The 14837-nt window shown below is 41.1% G+C and overlaps 1 protein-coding gene across 1 annotated transcript in view; it reads left to right on the forward strand.

Annotated features, from left to right (window-relative positions):
- The first annotated feature begins 15 nt into the window (after positions 1-15).
- Positions 16-14837, forward strand: part of FANCD2 (FA complementation group D2) — a 37933-nt gene continuing 23111 nt past the window's right edge. The window contains exons 1-15 of the mRNA XM_083603249.1: positions 16-281; positions 322-370; positions 1492-1588; positions 3996-4133; positions 4428-4495; positions 4937-5040; positions 5436-5499; positions 6125-6177; positions 7436-7514; positions 8732-8856; positions 10697-10784; positions 11320-11424; positions 12143-12243; positions 13183-13291; positions 14788-14823. Coding sequence (XP_083459375.1) covers positions 1522-1588; positions 3996-4133; positions 4428-4495; positions 4937-5040; positions 5436-5499; positions 6125-6177; positions 7436-7514; positions 8732-8856; positions 10697-10784; positions 11320-11424; positions 12143-12243; positions 13183-13291; positions 14788-14823 — 1137 coding nt within the window. The 5' untranslated portion in view covers positions 16-281; positions 322-370; positions 1492-1521. The remainder of the gene's footprint in view (positions 282-321; positions 371-1491; positions 1589-3995; positions 4134-4427; positions 4496-4936; positions 5041-5435; positions 5500-6124; positions 6178-7435; positions 7515-8731; positions 8857-10696; positions 10785-11319; positions 11425-12142; positions 12244-13182; positions 13292-14787; positions 14824-14837) is intronic.

Genomic DNA, 14837 nt, shown 5'->3' on the forward strand with positions numbered 1-14837 from the left:
CCGAGCCGGCGCTTGGCGGGAACCTTTGAAATGGGAGCGAAGGGTGGCTGAGGGAGCGCGCGCGCCGTTTCAACTGCGCCTCGGCGGGGAAGGGAGGCGGAGTTCCATTTGCCTCTCAGCGCCGCGTGAGGGGCGCCTTCTGCTTAAGCGCTGCCGTTCCAGCGCCGCTTCACTGGGACTAAGACCCCGCCGTCCCGGGAATTCAGGAGGAGCGGGACTCGGGCAGGGCTCCGGCTGAACAGCCACGAAGCGGGCGAGGGGTTGTACTTCTGAATGAGCCAGTGCGCAGGAGATCTTCCCCCACCAGCTTCTGAAAGGCAGGTTGGGTGGTTATCCCTTGGCCTCCAACAGCGCTTCCGCGGTTGCTCAGGTGGGTTAACAGACAGCGCAGGTACGAGTCCTGTCCCGGCTGGCCTTATTGGGTTGGGCTCTCAACAAGTTGTCAAAGTGGGTAGGGATGCAGAATTATATAGGGCTCAAGGACCCAGTGAAGCATCATAGGAGGTGGCGCTGCCAAAAATCACTTCTCCCCTGCCTGTTAATGATAGCCTCCATTGCATTGGAGGCATTTCTGTGGCCTGAAGGAGGGGAGGGGAAATCAGGATCTGAGCTGACAGTTGAAAACACAGCAGTAGGATTACAGATAGTGGAGCTTTCCCATCCTTCTTGTTGTGGGAAAGAGCAGGATTTAATGCATTTGGCCTCATCTTTCTTTCCCAAATCACCTGTTGGGTATAGAAGCAAACTGGGGAGGGAGGAGGATTTGTGACCAGGACTGCTTTTTGTCTCACAGAGATAGGAGAGTTTAAAAATCCAGAATTAAAAATAAAGTGTAATAAATGCAACATGTACACTAATTGTGATCTTGCGTCCAATATGTTCATGAAAATGTATCCAGTTGCACATATGTCTAAAATAAGTAAAATACTGATCTAATATTTGTTACCTCTTGTCAATATGGATTGGTGTACTGCGGTAAATGGCTTACTTCAGCAGATTATTGTAGTAGGCCCTTTTGCCATTCACAGATACTTGTTATTGTAAATAAGGTATATTTCAAACAGGTCCTACTGCCATTTCATTTTTTTATATATATAAATTTTTATTAATTTTCCAACATATATTAAGACACAATACAACTGACAATACATAAACAAACAAACATATAAACACGTATAATTTCATAACCTCATTTTCTTAAACCTTATTTCAACGACTTCCCCATACCTCCCTTTTCTGCATCCCTGTTTTAAACTTTTCCAGCGACCCCTAATTTCAATTACTTATAATTCACTTTCTTTAATCCTTTTTCTCTTACCCAATTATTTGTCACTGCAATTCTGTTTTACATTACCCATGACATTTTAGCACTCCTACTGCCATTTCAAGAACAGAGTTGTAGCTTCATAAATTCTCTTTTGTGCACCATTTTATAACAAAACATATCTCGTTCAGTCAGCTTCTAATTGTTTCCCTTCCCTCTCCCCACAGTTGAAATAGACTACCTTAGTGCCTGCTGTCATGGCTCCAAAAAGGAAATTGTCCAAATCTGATGTGGAAGGAGAAAATCTGATGGAAAAGTTACCAAGTATGTAAAGCAAGAATCTTTCCTGTCATCTGGCCCAGTATACCTGAAGCGTCTCTACCCCCATCCTTAAGCCTTCTGGCAGTTCCCTCACTACAAGAAGTGATGTTACAGGGAGCTAGGCAGAGAGCCTTCTCGGTAGTGGCACCCGCCCTGTGGAACACCCTCACACCAGAGGTCAAGGAAATAAACAACTATCTGACTTTCTGAAGGCAGCCCTGTTTAGGGAAGTTTTTAATGTTTTATGTTTTATCATGTTTTTAATATTCTGTTGGGAGCTGCCCAGAGTGGCTGGGGAAACCCAGGCAGATGGGCAGGGTATAAATAATAAATTATTATTATTATTATTATTATTATTATTATTATTATTATTAGGCATAGAACATGCCTTCCTTTTTAGTAATGCCCAATGCAACAATAAAAGTATTCACAGAGCTGATCTCAGTGCTGTTTTCTCCCCAGCCCTGGAATACTTTTTTCTACATGGTTATGAGCACTGAATACAGTGGTACCTCGGAAGTTGAATGGAATCCGTTCTGGAAGTCAGTTCAACTTCCAAAATGTCCGCAAACCAAGGTGCAGCTCCTGCAGCCAATCAGAAGCTGCGGAAGTCACGTCAGACGTTTGGGTTCCAAAGAACGTTCGCAAACCAGAACACACACTCCCAGGTTTGCGGCATTCGGGAGCTAAAACATTTGACTTGCAAGGCATTTGGGATCCAAGGTACGATTGTATATAAATTCACTGTAAGCTCATTGAGAAAAATTACAAAGGAGAGAATTCTTTATATATCATAAAATGAAAATAATATTCCACAAGTGTGATAATCTTGCTTTGTTTAAGTACTTAAACAGTACTTACTACTGTTTAAGTAATGACATACAGGATTGCTGATGGGGACTTAAATTATGCTCCTACATTTTATGCAGAGTCTATACATATTTTTGCCACGGTGAATGTTCCATCTTCAGCAGAATGCTAGCTTCACTCCTGATTTAGAGGCTGTGGAATTGCATTGTGCTCTTGGAAGCACTATGTGATAGTCTGGAACTAGAAAAAGCATCAGGGATATTTTCAGAAGTCACACCTAATGGGTCTCATAACAGTAGGGACAGTCCTGCTGTTCCCAGCTATCCTGCTCTTCCCAGCTTGAGGGAAGACCTGAGTAGTACTGTTCCTCTAAAGAATTCATGAGTGTTTTGGAATTGTGGTGTAACTGAGAACAATTTCTCAACCTCTTCTTATACTCCACACTCGAAAGTGGGGCTGGGGCTTGTCTGTGTCTCACTAAACTTCCAAGTATTTGGAGCTCCTGTGTTTTTGGATATGATCCATGTTTCCCTCTCCAGCTTGAGAAAAGGGCTGTACTGTTGTACTGTTTTTTGGAGGTAGTCTTGGTACATCAGAAGCACAGTAGGATAGAGATATGCTTCATCCTGAGCTTGGAGATGCGAATTGTTCCTGATTTGTACACCAGACACTGGTGAAGTACAACATAAGGTCAGGGACAAGACAACATGCAGCCTTTATTGGCAACAAGTCTTGGCTGGCTCTTGTGGTGTATATAATATTCCATAATTATAATCTGAGGGTTTCAGATGACAGTCCTACTTAGGAGCCCCAGTGATTTCAGCTTAACTCTCTTCAATGTCCAGTAATTTTAGGACTGGGATTGCAATCCACAAACCACTTACTCAAGTTCTTTGTTAGTTGCACCCTTTATACTAGTGATGGGAAATTTGTGGTCCTCTAAATATTGTTAGACTCCAACTCCCATTAGTCTCAGCCAACATGGCCAATGGTAAGGGATGCTGGGAATTAGTCCAAATAACACCAGGAGGGCCACAGGTTCCCTAACTTTGCTTTATATCCTCCTTCCTCTAGTGTAAGATTTCCCAAACTTGGGTCTCCAGCTGTTTTTGGACTACAACTCCCTTCATCCCTAGCTAGCTGGACCAGTGGTCATGGATGGTGGGAATGTAGTCCAAAAACAGCTGGAGACCCTGGTTTTGCTCTATTGTATGTATCTCCTACACTCTCTTAGAAGTTGTTCTAGGTTAGAATATATAACCCTTGGATTCATCTTCCAAGGGACCTCAAACTTTATACAAACTTCATGATACAGTAGTACCTCGGGTTACATACGCTTCAGGTTACATTAACCTAGAAATAGTGCTTCAGGTTAAGAACTTTGCTTCAGGAAAAGAACAGCAGCAGGAGGCCCCATTAGCTAAAGTGGTGCTTCAGGTTAAAAACAGTTTCAGGCTAAGAATGGACCTCTGGAACGAATTAAGTACTTAACCCAAGGTACCACTGTATAAAGGTTGATTTTTTCATTTATTTGTATTGACGTATGTGACTCTCAAATATGACATTCATTTATCTTATGCTCGTAACTTTTCCATCTTAGAAACAAAGAAATCTTGCACACTTGGTAAGAACAGATCCATTCCCAAAGATGGAGTTGTAGAGAACGACAATGTTTTTGGGCAGCTCCTCAAGATAGGAGGAATTATACTGAAAGCTGGAGAACGACAGAATGAAATAGGTATATATTTTCATGACATTCTTAGCAGTAATTCTAAGGGAAATTAAAGTGCAAAACATTTACCTGCTGATTTTCTGCTACTTTGCACAACTGTTAAAAATAGAGGAGCTCTGCTAGAAATGTATTTATTTAATTTTACCTTTTTAGCATTCTAGCCTCTATGCCAGGGAAAGTTTTGCCAGGTGGATTTCTGTCTGTCACATGGCAGTTAGTGGGAAGGGCAGAAGGTGGCAGATTCAGACTATTATGACATGAACATGACAGCGTTTGTCCTTCTTGGCACTTTTTCCATAGCTGTGGATGGAGCAATTTTCCAGAAGAAGTTGTATCAAGCATTGAAGAAGCACCCTTCTCAACCACTGGTATGAACTGGCATTATTTCATGTTTTTGAAATTGAAGTGGCCTGTATTGATTCTAACACCCAAAGCTCTCTGTCTCTGTCCATCTCTCTGTGTGTGTCTCTCTTCTGACAAACACACTCTCCCAAATTAAAATCTCTTTTTCAATCCACTTCTCTTATTCTTTACCTTGCATTTTAAAAATAGGAGACCTCCATAATCAATACAGAGTTCTCGCTTATGATTCGCTGCTGACAGATCTGGAAGAAGTATGAAACTGGTCCCTGGATTTTTTCATTAAAAAGTAACAAATTACAGTTTTATGCATCCCCCACAAAGATCAAGAACAGGCATTGTGTAAACAGTAGGCTTTCACTGCTTGATTTGCTCTTCATGCATTTGAAACAGTAGGGATAATTGTTCAGCCTTCATTTTCTCTCTCTCCTTCCCTCCATCCTGTCTAGATTGGTGAGGAGTTCATCAGTGGCTTGGAATCCCATATAGAAAACAGAGATCACTTCAGGAATTGTCTTCTACCATGCATACCCACACAAAGTCAGGAAACAAGGTCAATGAAAAATCTAATTTGTTTTCTCCCTGCAAGTTGCCATGTGAATGGTTTAATACTTGCAGTATGTTACCATGACAGTGTAGTAAAAGACTACCTGTATATATTCCCATCTGCCTCTGGACTGCAACTGGAGGTTGTTTTTTTTAAAGAAACAAACTTAATTCTGTTGTAATATACACCTTTTAAAGGTCAAACTCTAAACAACAACTAAAGAGAAGGTACTTGGAGTTAAACTAATCTGATTTTATTTATTACATGTGTGTCCCTTTGTCTAAGGAGCTCAAAGTGGGGCAGGGAGTGCCTATCACAAATACAGTATATTGTTTTAAACCCAGGTACTCACATGATGCCTTTTTCTAATAATAATAGCAAAGTGTCTCTCTCCGTTACAGTAATGCCATCCATTCATATTGTGAAAGCCTCATTAAACTGCTCCTTGGCATTGAGATATTACAGGTAAGATCACTTTTCCATGCAGTTCTCCCAACCATCTTTTGCCAGCTTCCTTTTATTTATTTATTTATTTATTTATTTATTTATTTATTTATTTATTTATTGCATTTTATATCCCAACCTTTTCATATTGGCATAGGGGGAAAAACACACCAAGACTATTCTTGCTCTACAAGCTCACAAACTAAAAAGGCATAAGGGAAAAGGAATGGGAGGGAGGAGGGAAAAGCAACCTTAAGCACAAGTTCCCAAAGTTAAAACCAATATGAGTCACAGTTCTGGCTTTCCCTGAGAAAAAGCAATCCCACTGTTAAATTACTCTCCACACACACACACACACACACACACATACACACACACACACACACACCTGTGGTTCCCCTGGCCCTCTGGAGTAGATTTGGAGAAGCACAGAATGGGGAAGGTCCCATTGCGCAAGCGCTGAATACTGCTCAATAGCTTTATTTACCAAGAATTAGTGCTCTGGGGAAGTTTTACTGCAGTGCTTCATAGCAGAAAACTGTTCTTCAACAGTGGATGATGGGGTTTGGGTCTGCAGTGTTGTGTGCACAGTGTGCTACCTCATTGTAAATGTAATTTCTCAAAATGCCTTTTTTCTTTTTGGAAGCCTGCTGTTATAAGACTGCTATTTGAAAAACTCCCCGAATTTTTTCACGAAAGGCAAGTACTCCACTATTTTAACTTGAAATGTTGACTGCTCCGCATTTTCCATCTGCTTCTCCTCAACCGCTTGTTGAAATCCTCAGAACTTGATCTCGTTACCATGCATGAAAGATTTAAAAAAATCTTTGCCACTCATGCCCTATACTCATTTAAGGTTCAGGAACTTGGACAAACTTGTGGTCCTCAAGATGTTGTTGAACCTTAACTCCCATCAGCCCTGACCAGCATGGCCAATAGTCAGGAATGATGGGGGTTGGAATCCAACAACATCTGGAGAGCCAAAGGTTAGTAGTCACCCCGCTATAGAGGACTGAAGTTTAAGCTTTTACTGTGTGTTCTTTTCTGCTGTACAAAGCAAGTTTTAGATGGTAGAATAAATTAATGGATTACAGTGAGCTGTCACCCTGGTGCAACTAGACTTCTCTGCGACCCTTCCTCTCCACAGGGAAGTGGGACCAGTTCGGATGCTCCTGCCCCACCACTTAATGGATCCAAATGGTTTCCAGAGAGTGGTAAGGGATGTTTTATCCCATGTTGATGGCCTCTTGGCTGATTCCTTGGTGGCCCGCTCTGGTCATCTCCTGCTTTGACTACTGCAATGCGCTCTAGGTGGGGCTACCTTTGAAGGTGATCCAGAAACTACAACGAATGCAGAATGCGACAGCTGGTTCCCTCACTGCAACAAGCGAAGTTACAGGGAACCAGGCAGAAGGCCTTCTCGGTAGTGGCACCCTCCCTGTCGAACACTCTCCCTTCAGGTGTCAGGGAGATAAAGAATTGCACAACTTTTAGAAGACATCTGAAGGCAGCCCTGTATTGGGAGGTTTTAACGCTTGATGTTTTTATTTTGTTTTTAGATATGCTATAAGCCGCCCAGAGTGACTGGGGAAACCCAACCAATTGGGCGGGGTATAAATAAAATTATTTTTATTTTATTTTATTTTTTAAATTAAATTAAATTTATTATTAAAACCTACCTTGCTGTTGATCCTGAGGCTGGGTTTCTTGCTTGTCTGAAAACTAGTATGTATTGCACCTCCTCAAATGGCTCATATACAGGATGGCATGGCATATTTATTTTCAACAGAATCTGTTAAAAGAAACTATAGTTCTAAATAAATTGCATTTCGAAAAGCATCTAGAGAGGATTGAGAGCAGTCCGCCATAGCTGCATCTGGAAGTGACTTCAGAAAGAAGGGTTTCTCAGTAATAAAAAGGAACTAGGGCTTATGTTTTATCTCTTCTGATCTTTCAGTGTGGGCAGTGATGGACTCAATTTGCCTCGGCTCATTGTCAATCAGTTAAAATGGCTTGACAGGATAGCTGACAGCAAGGCAAGTACCACCAATGCAATCAATTATGTTTCTCATGGGGTATTGTTTAACATTCAGTGAGCACTAGCAACATGGTAGTTAGATGTTGGTTTCTTTAACCCAGAGATGGGAAACTTTTTTGAATTCATCGACCAGATCTTTATCTGATCCTAACCTTGTAGGCCAAATTTGATAGGTGGGTAGGATTGTTCACCTGTCAATTATCTAACATCACAATGGCGTCGGGAGCTTGGGTGCTTTGAAGTCCCAAAGTTGGGATTTCAAAGAACTGTGCAGGACCTAAGAAGAGCCCTGCAAAATGCTTTAAAACTCTTACTGCACCCTGCATCCCAAAGACTCTGCATCTGTTAGTTGGGAGAGGTGGAGGACATTCAACACAATTTGTTGCAATGCCCTTTATGTACATCCCCTAGACAAAAATTCCTCAATTACATTTTTTGCTCTCTCTCCAACCAACCTCCCCTTGAGCAAATCTCTATTTTGCTGGCTGGCAAGAATGTATTTATTACTGCACAGGTTACAAAATTTGCCTTGGCTGCAAGTAAGTTGAGAGCTAGGCACCAAGACAAGTAGAAGGGGAGTGTGCTTAACTTATGCAGGTGTGATTTTTGCATTTTTGTATGTTTGCTTTGCTGTTGTTGCTGTTCAGTTTTAAATTAATTATTTGTATTTTACGCATTGTGGCCAATTGTGGCGGCTTATAGCTTTTAGCAATAAAGATTTCATTCCTTTAAAACTCTTAAGGCTTCAGCTTTATCACATATCAGTTTCTGTGTTCATGACTAGTTTCTACAGCAGATTTGGGTACTCTCATATCTTGCTATGTACATAAGACAGGGCATTCTAATTGTACCCACTGATGAATCCATAAGCAGTGCATCAGGCTAAGCATTAGGTTTGGGCAGGTACGTATGAGTGCAGGTGATCTTTCGAGTAGCTCCATCCCAAGGCTTTAGCAATCATAACCAGCATTTTCAATTGGGTCTGGAAATGAACTGAGATATTGTGGGGACAAAAGAGATAAGCATTTAAAAATATTTGCATACTAAGAAACTACAAATAATATATGTCTGATAAATAAACCAATCACTTAGATTCCATTCTGGATGCATATGTGCAGCATACATTTGTTGGCTTCTCTGTGTTTAAGCTGTCATCATTAAGGAAATGTCCTTTTTCTGAGTTCCTGGTGTTGTAAAGCTTTTGTTCATCTACAGGATCTTGTTCAGAAACTCATGGAGATGATTTGTGTTTCTCCTCCACCAATCCAACACGACATAATCACAAGCCTGCCAGAAATACTGGAGGATTCTCAGCATAGTGAAATTGCCAGAGAGCTTAGGTAAGTTTGATGCTGCCATCTTCTCTTTTTACTCTCTCTATAGTTTTCTCTTAGCTGTTTCTGGTGCCTTAGCTGAAGATACCTTCTGACTAGGCATAATGTGAAAAGAAGGGAATTTAGAGTGCATCCAGACAAGAGTGACCAGGACTCACATTAAGTTTGTGGTCCATTAAGACCCCTAATCATTTTCACATGTACTACTGGCAAGCTAGGTATCCCCCCATTTTATATTTGTACAGCTGGTTATTCCTGCCTAAATGCAGAACCTTACGTTTGTCCCCATAGAAATTCATTTGGTTAATTTTGGTCCAGTTGTCCAATCTGTTAAGGTCAAATTGAATCCCAATTCTGTCTTCTGTGGCATAGCTACCGCTCCCAGTTTGATGTCATCTGCATGTTTGATTATCATCCCCTCAATTCCTGCATCCAAACCCTGGCATTCAAGAGACTGCAACCACAACTGTAAGACACTTCTGTGTCTCAGTTCATGCTTTAAAGGGTGTGTGTGTGTGTGTGTGTGTGTGTGTGTGTGTGTGTATGTGTGTGTGTGTAATTCCAGTTTCAAAAGAGTTCTTAGAGGGAAGGGCATTGAGTTGCCTAGAATTGATATAAGGAGCCTTTAAAGCATGAACTCTGCACGTAGTATTTTCTCCATGCCAATCTGATTATTCACAAGAACTCATAGAATCATAGAGTTGGAAGAGACCACAAGGGCCATCGAGTCCAACCCCCTGCCAAGCAAACTGGTGGTGGCATCATAATTCTTAAGGCTGTATCTCTCAATTCATTGCTGCTGCTGCTGCTGCTGCTGCTGCATGCAGTGTGGTCTTCATCTGACGCACTGACAGTCTGAGCTTTTCAAGTGCTCCATAAAAAAGCAAGATTTCAACAGAACCCCACCCCCTCCTCTTCCTCTTCCTCATAATACATGGATAAAACCAGAAGGCCACAAAATTCAAACAAAGGTTTTATTGAACAAGGTCAGTTGATCCTGATGCATTTCTACTAATTAGTCTTCAGGGCAGAAAACTGCATCACACTTCAACATTCTCATATATGGTCATATATATTTTTATTTTTGTCACAGGCTGCTTCCTTCCATATTTGGGCATTTACTGTGGAAGAGCCATGCTTTGTTCACTTTTAATAGAGCATCTTCATAGTATCATTATCAAAACAGCCTCCTCTCACGTTTTCCCTTTTCAGCTTCTGTTCCTCTCTCCCTGAAAATCCACTGTGCTTTGTTTATTTAACACAATGGAACAGCTGCATAATTTCTCTTAAGTGTAGATGAACCATTGTCTAATATCTGTTTCTCCCCACACTCCTTAATTGCAGAGTGGGAAAGATCATGATTGGGAGTGCAGCTGGGGGGGGGGGCGTTACTATTTAGCCTAATCCCTAATACCATAATCTCAATTAAAATACCCCCTCCTCCTCGCCAACTACAGAACATTATTTAGATTCCTGAAATCTCAAAGCAGAGTTGCTGTTCCATTTACAGCTTAAAGGAAACAAGAATGATTAAATCATCCACATATGGAAGCACCCACAGTTTAAAATGGATATTTTGTGTTTTATATTTTATTTTCTTGTTTTGATTGTATATTTGAAAATCTTTTGTAAACCCTTTTGTGTATCCTTGATTGAAAAAGAAAGACAGCAAACATGGGCAAGTTACACATTGTAGAGATAAGCGATAAATCATTCATAAACTTTTATTGTAGCAGCCTACAAAACCGTCTTTGCACAAATTGATACTGGATGAACTGTAATTCACTATTGCAGTTTGGGAATGTTGCTAGATCTTAAAAGGTCATTTTGTTGTCCTGCGTTTCAGTTCGTTATTAAAGGAGAAGACTGAGTTATCTGTTCCAATCCTTGATGCCCTTTCCAGTTTGAATCTAGATGTGGGACTTCTGTCTGAGGTAGGAAGCCCTATGTTAAACAGATGGGCACACAAGCAAGATATAAGTGTTGCTTAAAGTCACGATATAGGTGAGACTAGGTACTCTTTGTACATAAATACGTACAAGCATTCAGGGAGAGCATAGGAGAGTTAGAAATTATAGGAATTAGGTTTGCCAAGGCTGGAAGTAATAAATTTTCAGATCTGAAAAATCCTCATTAACTATAGCACGTGGACCCCAGATTTGGATAGCAGACACATTAACATGCAGTCTTGGTGGCTGCTCTGTAATTATGGAATCCTTTCGCTCTGGAGGCTTCCCTAAGCTGGTTCCTGATCACTTTCTGGAAGTTCTGAGTGACTTTTAAAATATGGGGTAGTGCTTGGTGTTCATTTTTTGTTTGAGCCTTCAGGATTCTAGTATATTCTCAGCCTGTGTGAATTTTCCACTAACAACTGCTGAGAGCCCTAATAATGAGGTAAGCAAGAACTGTAAATAAATGCTGCACTTTCCCCTGCTCCTACAGCTGAAAAATGTCCTGCTCTCAACCTAGGTGCGCCAATCTGTTATGATCACAGTCGGTGCCGTAAAAGTGGAAGATTTGCCTGTAGTAGTAAAATTTATTCTCCGTTCCGTCAACGCCACAGATGCAACAGAGGTAAAGTGTCTACTATTAAAGCTGAAAAGTATACTCTTTAGGAATACAGAGATGACTTTGTTGGGATAAGCACTCAAACATTTGTTTTCTTTCTACATGTGAACAAGATGAGGCAGCACACACCTCTGAAACTAATGTTATAAGTTCATGATTTCCAGTTGCTTTAAATCCTTTTTATCTTTTTACCTAGGCAGATAAGAGTATCATTTGGCCAAAGATTTTCCATCTTTTAAGCAGGTGCATGACTCTTAAAGAAGTATGACCCCTTTCTCCGTGCTAAATGCTTGCTTGGCATATAGCAGTCAAAAACTGAATTATGGCTCGCAGGGCAGCAAAAGACAATTCTTTACTTGCTGCAGACAACGGGTTAAAACCAAACTTTTTTTTTAATGGGAATAAGTTCTTCCTTTTTTTATTGCTCATTCAGCATTCCTTTCCATAAAAGGAAGTAGAACTAGGTTTGCCTTTTAAAAACTATTTTAAGTATGATAGTTAAAAAAATATCCTCTTTTCAGTCCAAAAACAATGTTAAGCTTGTGTTTAGTTGATGATTCTGTATAAATTGTAAAATATTTTTACAGGCTCCTTCCTTGACATTTACCCCATTTACACTTTTTTTCTCCTACTCCACAATCACTGTCTTAAAATATATGACAATGAATGTTCGTGCGTATTTCTGAGTAATAGCTGCAGAAACCTATGCACTGTGTTATTGCAGGTAATTTCTGACCTTCGTAGGAAGTTGGACCTGGACTCGTGTGTTTCACTTCCACTGATTCATGTTTCTCAGACCAAGTTCAGGAGCCAGACTCGGACAAGGTTTGTGTGTTGACATTCAGCTTCACCCAAAGACTTGCAGTCTCTGTGCATGAGCAGTTAGGATGAGGCAAAATCATAGCCTCAGCGAAACATAGCAAAGAAAATATTACATCAGGTTTCTGGTGCCTTTGTTTGCATGGATGGGATTGCAACATTTCATCTCCTTTTGAACGTGTTCACTTTGAAATCTCACTATTTAGTTGTTCTCTCCCTTTCAGCCAAAACAGCATCACCATCACAGCTCTATATTTATCTATGCTCATATCCCCTGGTGGGTTCCCCCCCTTTTTTGGGGAGTACATGTACACATACACACAAAACTAAGAATCCCCACCTGATCCTTGAAGAAGAACATACAGATTCCACAGCTTATCTGCCACAAGGAGGTTTTCTTCTTAAAGATCATATGAATCTTTGGGCAGATCTAGGAGTCCCCTACGGGAGTAGGAAATATTCCATATGACAAGGGTAATGGGTAGAAAGGGGTCGTGTGGCGTGTCCCCAACACATGGAGAGCCTTTCCACCAACAGCAGCTGCCAACTATCTGATAGAGGCTTGACAGTTCTTCACACCATGAGGGTGATTGATACAATGAGGGGACCCAAGACCTCAGTGTGCACTTGGACAATCCTAAGCATTCCCTGGCATGGCTGGTGTGTTAACTGTTGCATCTCCTTCAGCTGTTACCCTCCTTCTTTGCCATTTATTTGCCTTAGATAGTACTGCTGCTTTGTGCAGTTATCACTGCTGCCTTCATTTTAGTGGGTTCCCATTTTCTCGCTCCCTTTCAATGCTGCTGTGCCTTATACCTGCCAATGCATTCTTTTGTGGGTGGCAATTTAGCCACCAAAGTTAGACTTGAAACAACCTCTTTACCTGCTTGGCTGCTTTTGTGGTTAAAATGATGGGCTGCCTGCCCATCTTGTGCTTCTTTTCAGTCTGTCTGCAAGCCAACTGTGTGTCAACCAGGACTGCGTCAAGCTCCTTTTTGAAGTTATAAAGTCTGCTGTTAAATTCCAGAAGACCATTTCAGAAGGCTGGATTAAGGTCAGGGTGTGTTTTCTCTGTGGGTATGCACTTTTGCCAAGTTGTTCTTTCTTTCAGATGCAGTTCTATAAAAAATATGTACTTCAGATTTTTATTTAAAGATCCTGTTGAAATCTATTTCCTTTTCAGTAAGGAAATTATATGTGAATGATAGAATCATCACAGAACAGCTCTGCTGTTGAATTCAGACTTTGAGTCCTATTTGAGAAAATCAAAACAGAATAGAATAGAATCACAGAGTTGGGAGGAATCTTTTGAGGACATCCAGTCCAGATTCTGCAATGTAGGGTGTAACATACAATCATAGTCATTGAGGAAGAAACGGGAAAGGAAAACACTTGATAGAGCATAACGATATGTAGTAATGAACATGGGCAGTGGAGATGGACAGGCATGTGCGTGGGTAGTCTAACGACCGGCATACACCCCTGGGAAGGGACAGCCTTGCTAACCATGAGCTATCGTCCCTATTCAACACCATCCCTTGATGATGTAATCCTCTCATTGTGCTCTGAAGCCTTTCTATCTCCCTGCGGCCAATGCAGGCCGTCTTAAGCGGCAATCCAATACCCACTCATTGGGAGCAAGCCCCACTGAAAGTGGGACCTGCCTCTGAGTGGACATGTATAAGATTGTGCTGTTAAGGAGGCTTCCTTAACTCTTCCTCATCTGATGCCTGAGTTCCAACCTGAGTTTGTAACTTTGGCAGTATAACATCTGGCTGCCTGGAATTACTGCTAGGAATGCAGAACGATTGGGAGTAAATTCCTTTCCAAACTTATTAACTAATAGTCAAAAGAAGATAAAATAACACAATATGCCGGGAAGATGCAGATAATAGAATCATAAAATTGAGCTGAGTTGGGATTTGAACCCTGGTCTCCCAGGTCCTAGTCCAATACTCCAACCATTACACCACCAGAACAGAGGCTTATATTCCTGAAATGGATGGATGTCTCTTTCCAATATTTGATGGTGAGTCCTAATAAGTTCCAGGAGCATTTTGACTCATGTGGCAGAAGTGCCCAGGTGTGTTTCTCCTCCCCATTCCCATAGCACAACCTTTGTCCTAAGACTGTGGTAGAAGATATGTATTAGGAAGGTTCCAGTAGGTTTACACTAATAATAATAATATTAATTTGTTATTTGTACCCCACCCATCTGACTCGGTTGCCAACCCAGCCACTCTGGGTGGATTCCAGCATATATAAAAACACAGCAAATTATTAAATCTTTAAAAGGCTTCCCTAAACAGGGCTGCCTTCAGATGTTTTCTAAATGTTATATAATTACTCATCTCCTTAACATTTGATGGAAGGGCATTCCATAGGATGGGTGCCACTACCGAGAAGGCCCTCTACCTATGTCTGACTTGTGCATGATTTCATGTGATCCCGGCAATCAGCAGGTGTACTGTTGGAAATATGTGTTTTGTCTCTTGTGTAGGGTGGTTATTTGTTCAGCATTGGCAACTGTCTTTTCTGCTCCTGTTCTAGGCCATTGAAAGTGTTGCTTCTGCCTCTGACCATAAGGTAATATCTTAGAT

This window comes from Podarcis filfolensis (genome assembly GCF_964270895.1).
Source record: "Podarcis filfolensis genome assembly, chromosome: 2".
Classification (NCBI taxonomy): domain Eukaryota; kingdom Metazoa; phylum Chordata; class Lepidosauria; order Squamata; family Lacertidae; genus Podarcis; species Podarcis filfolensis.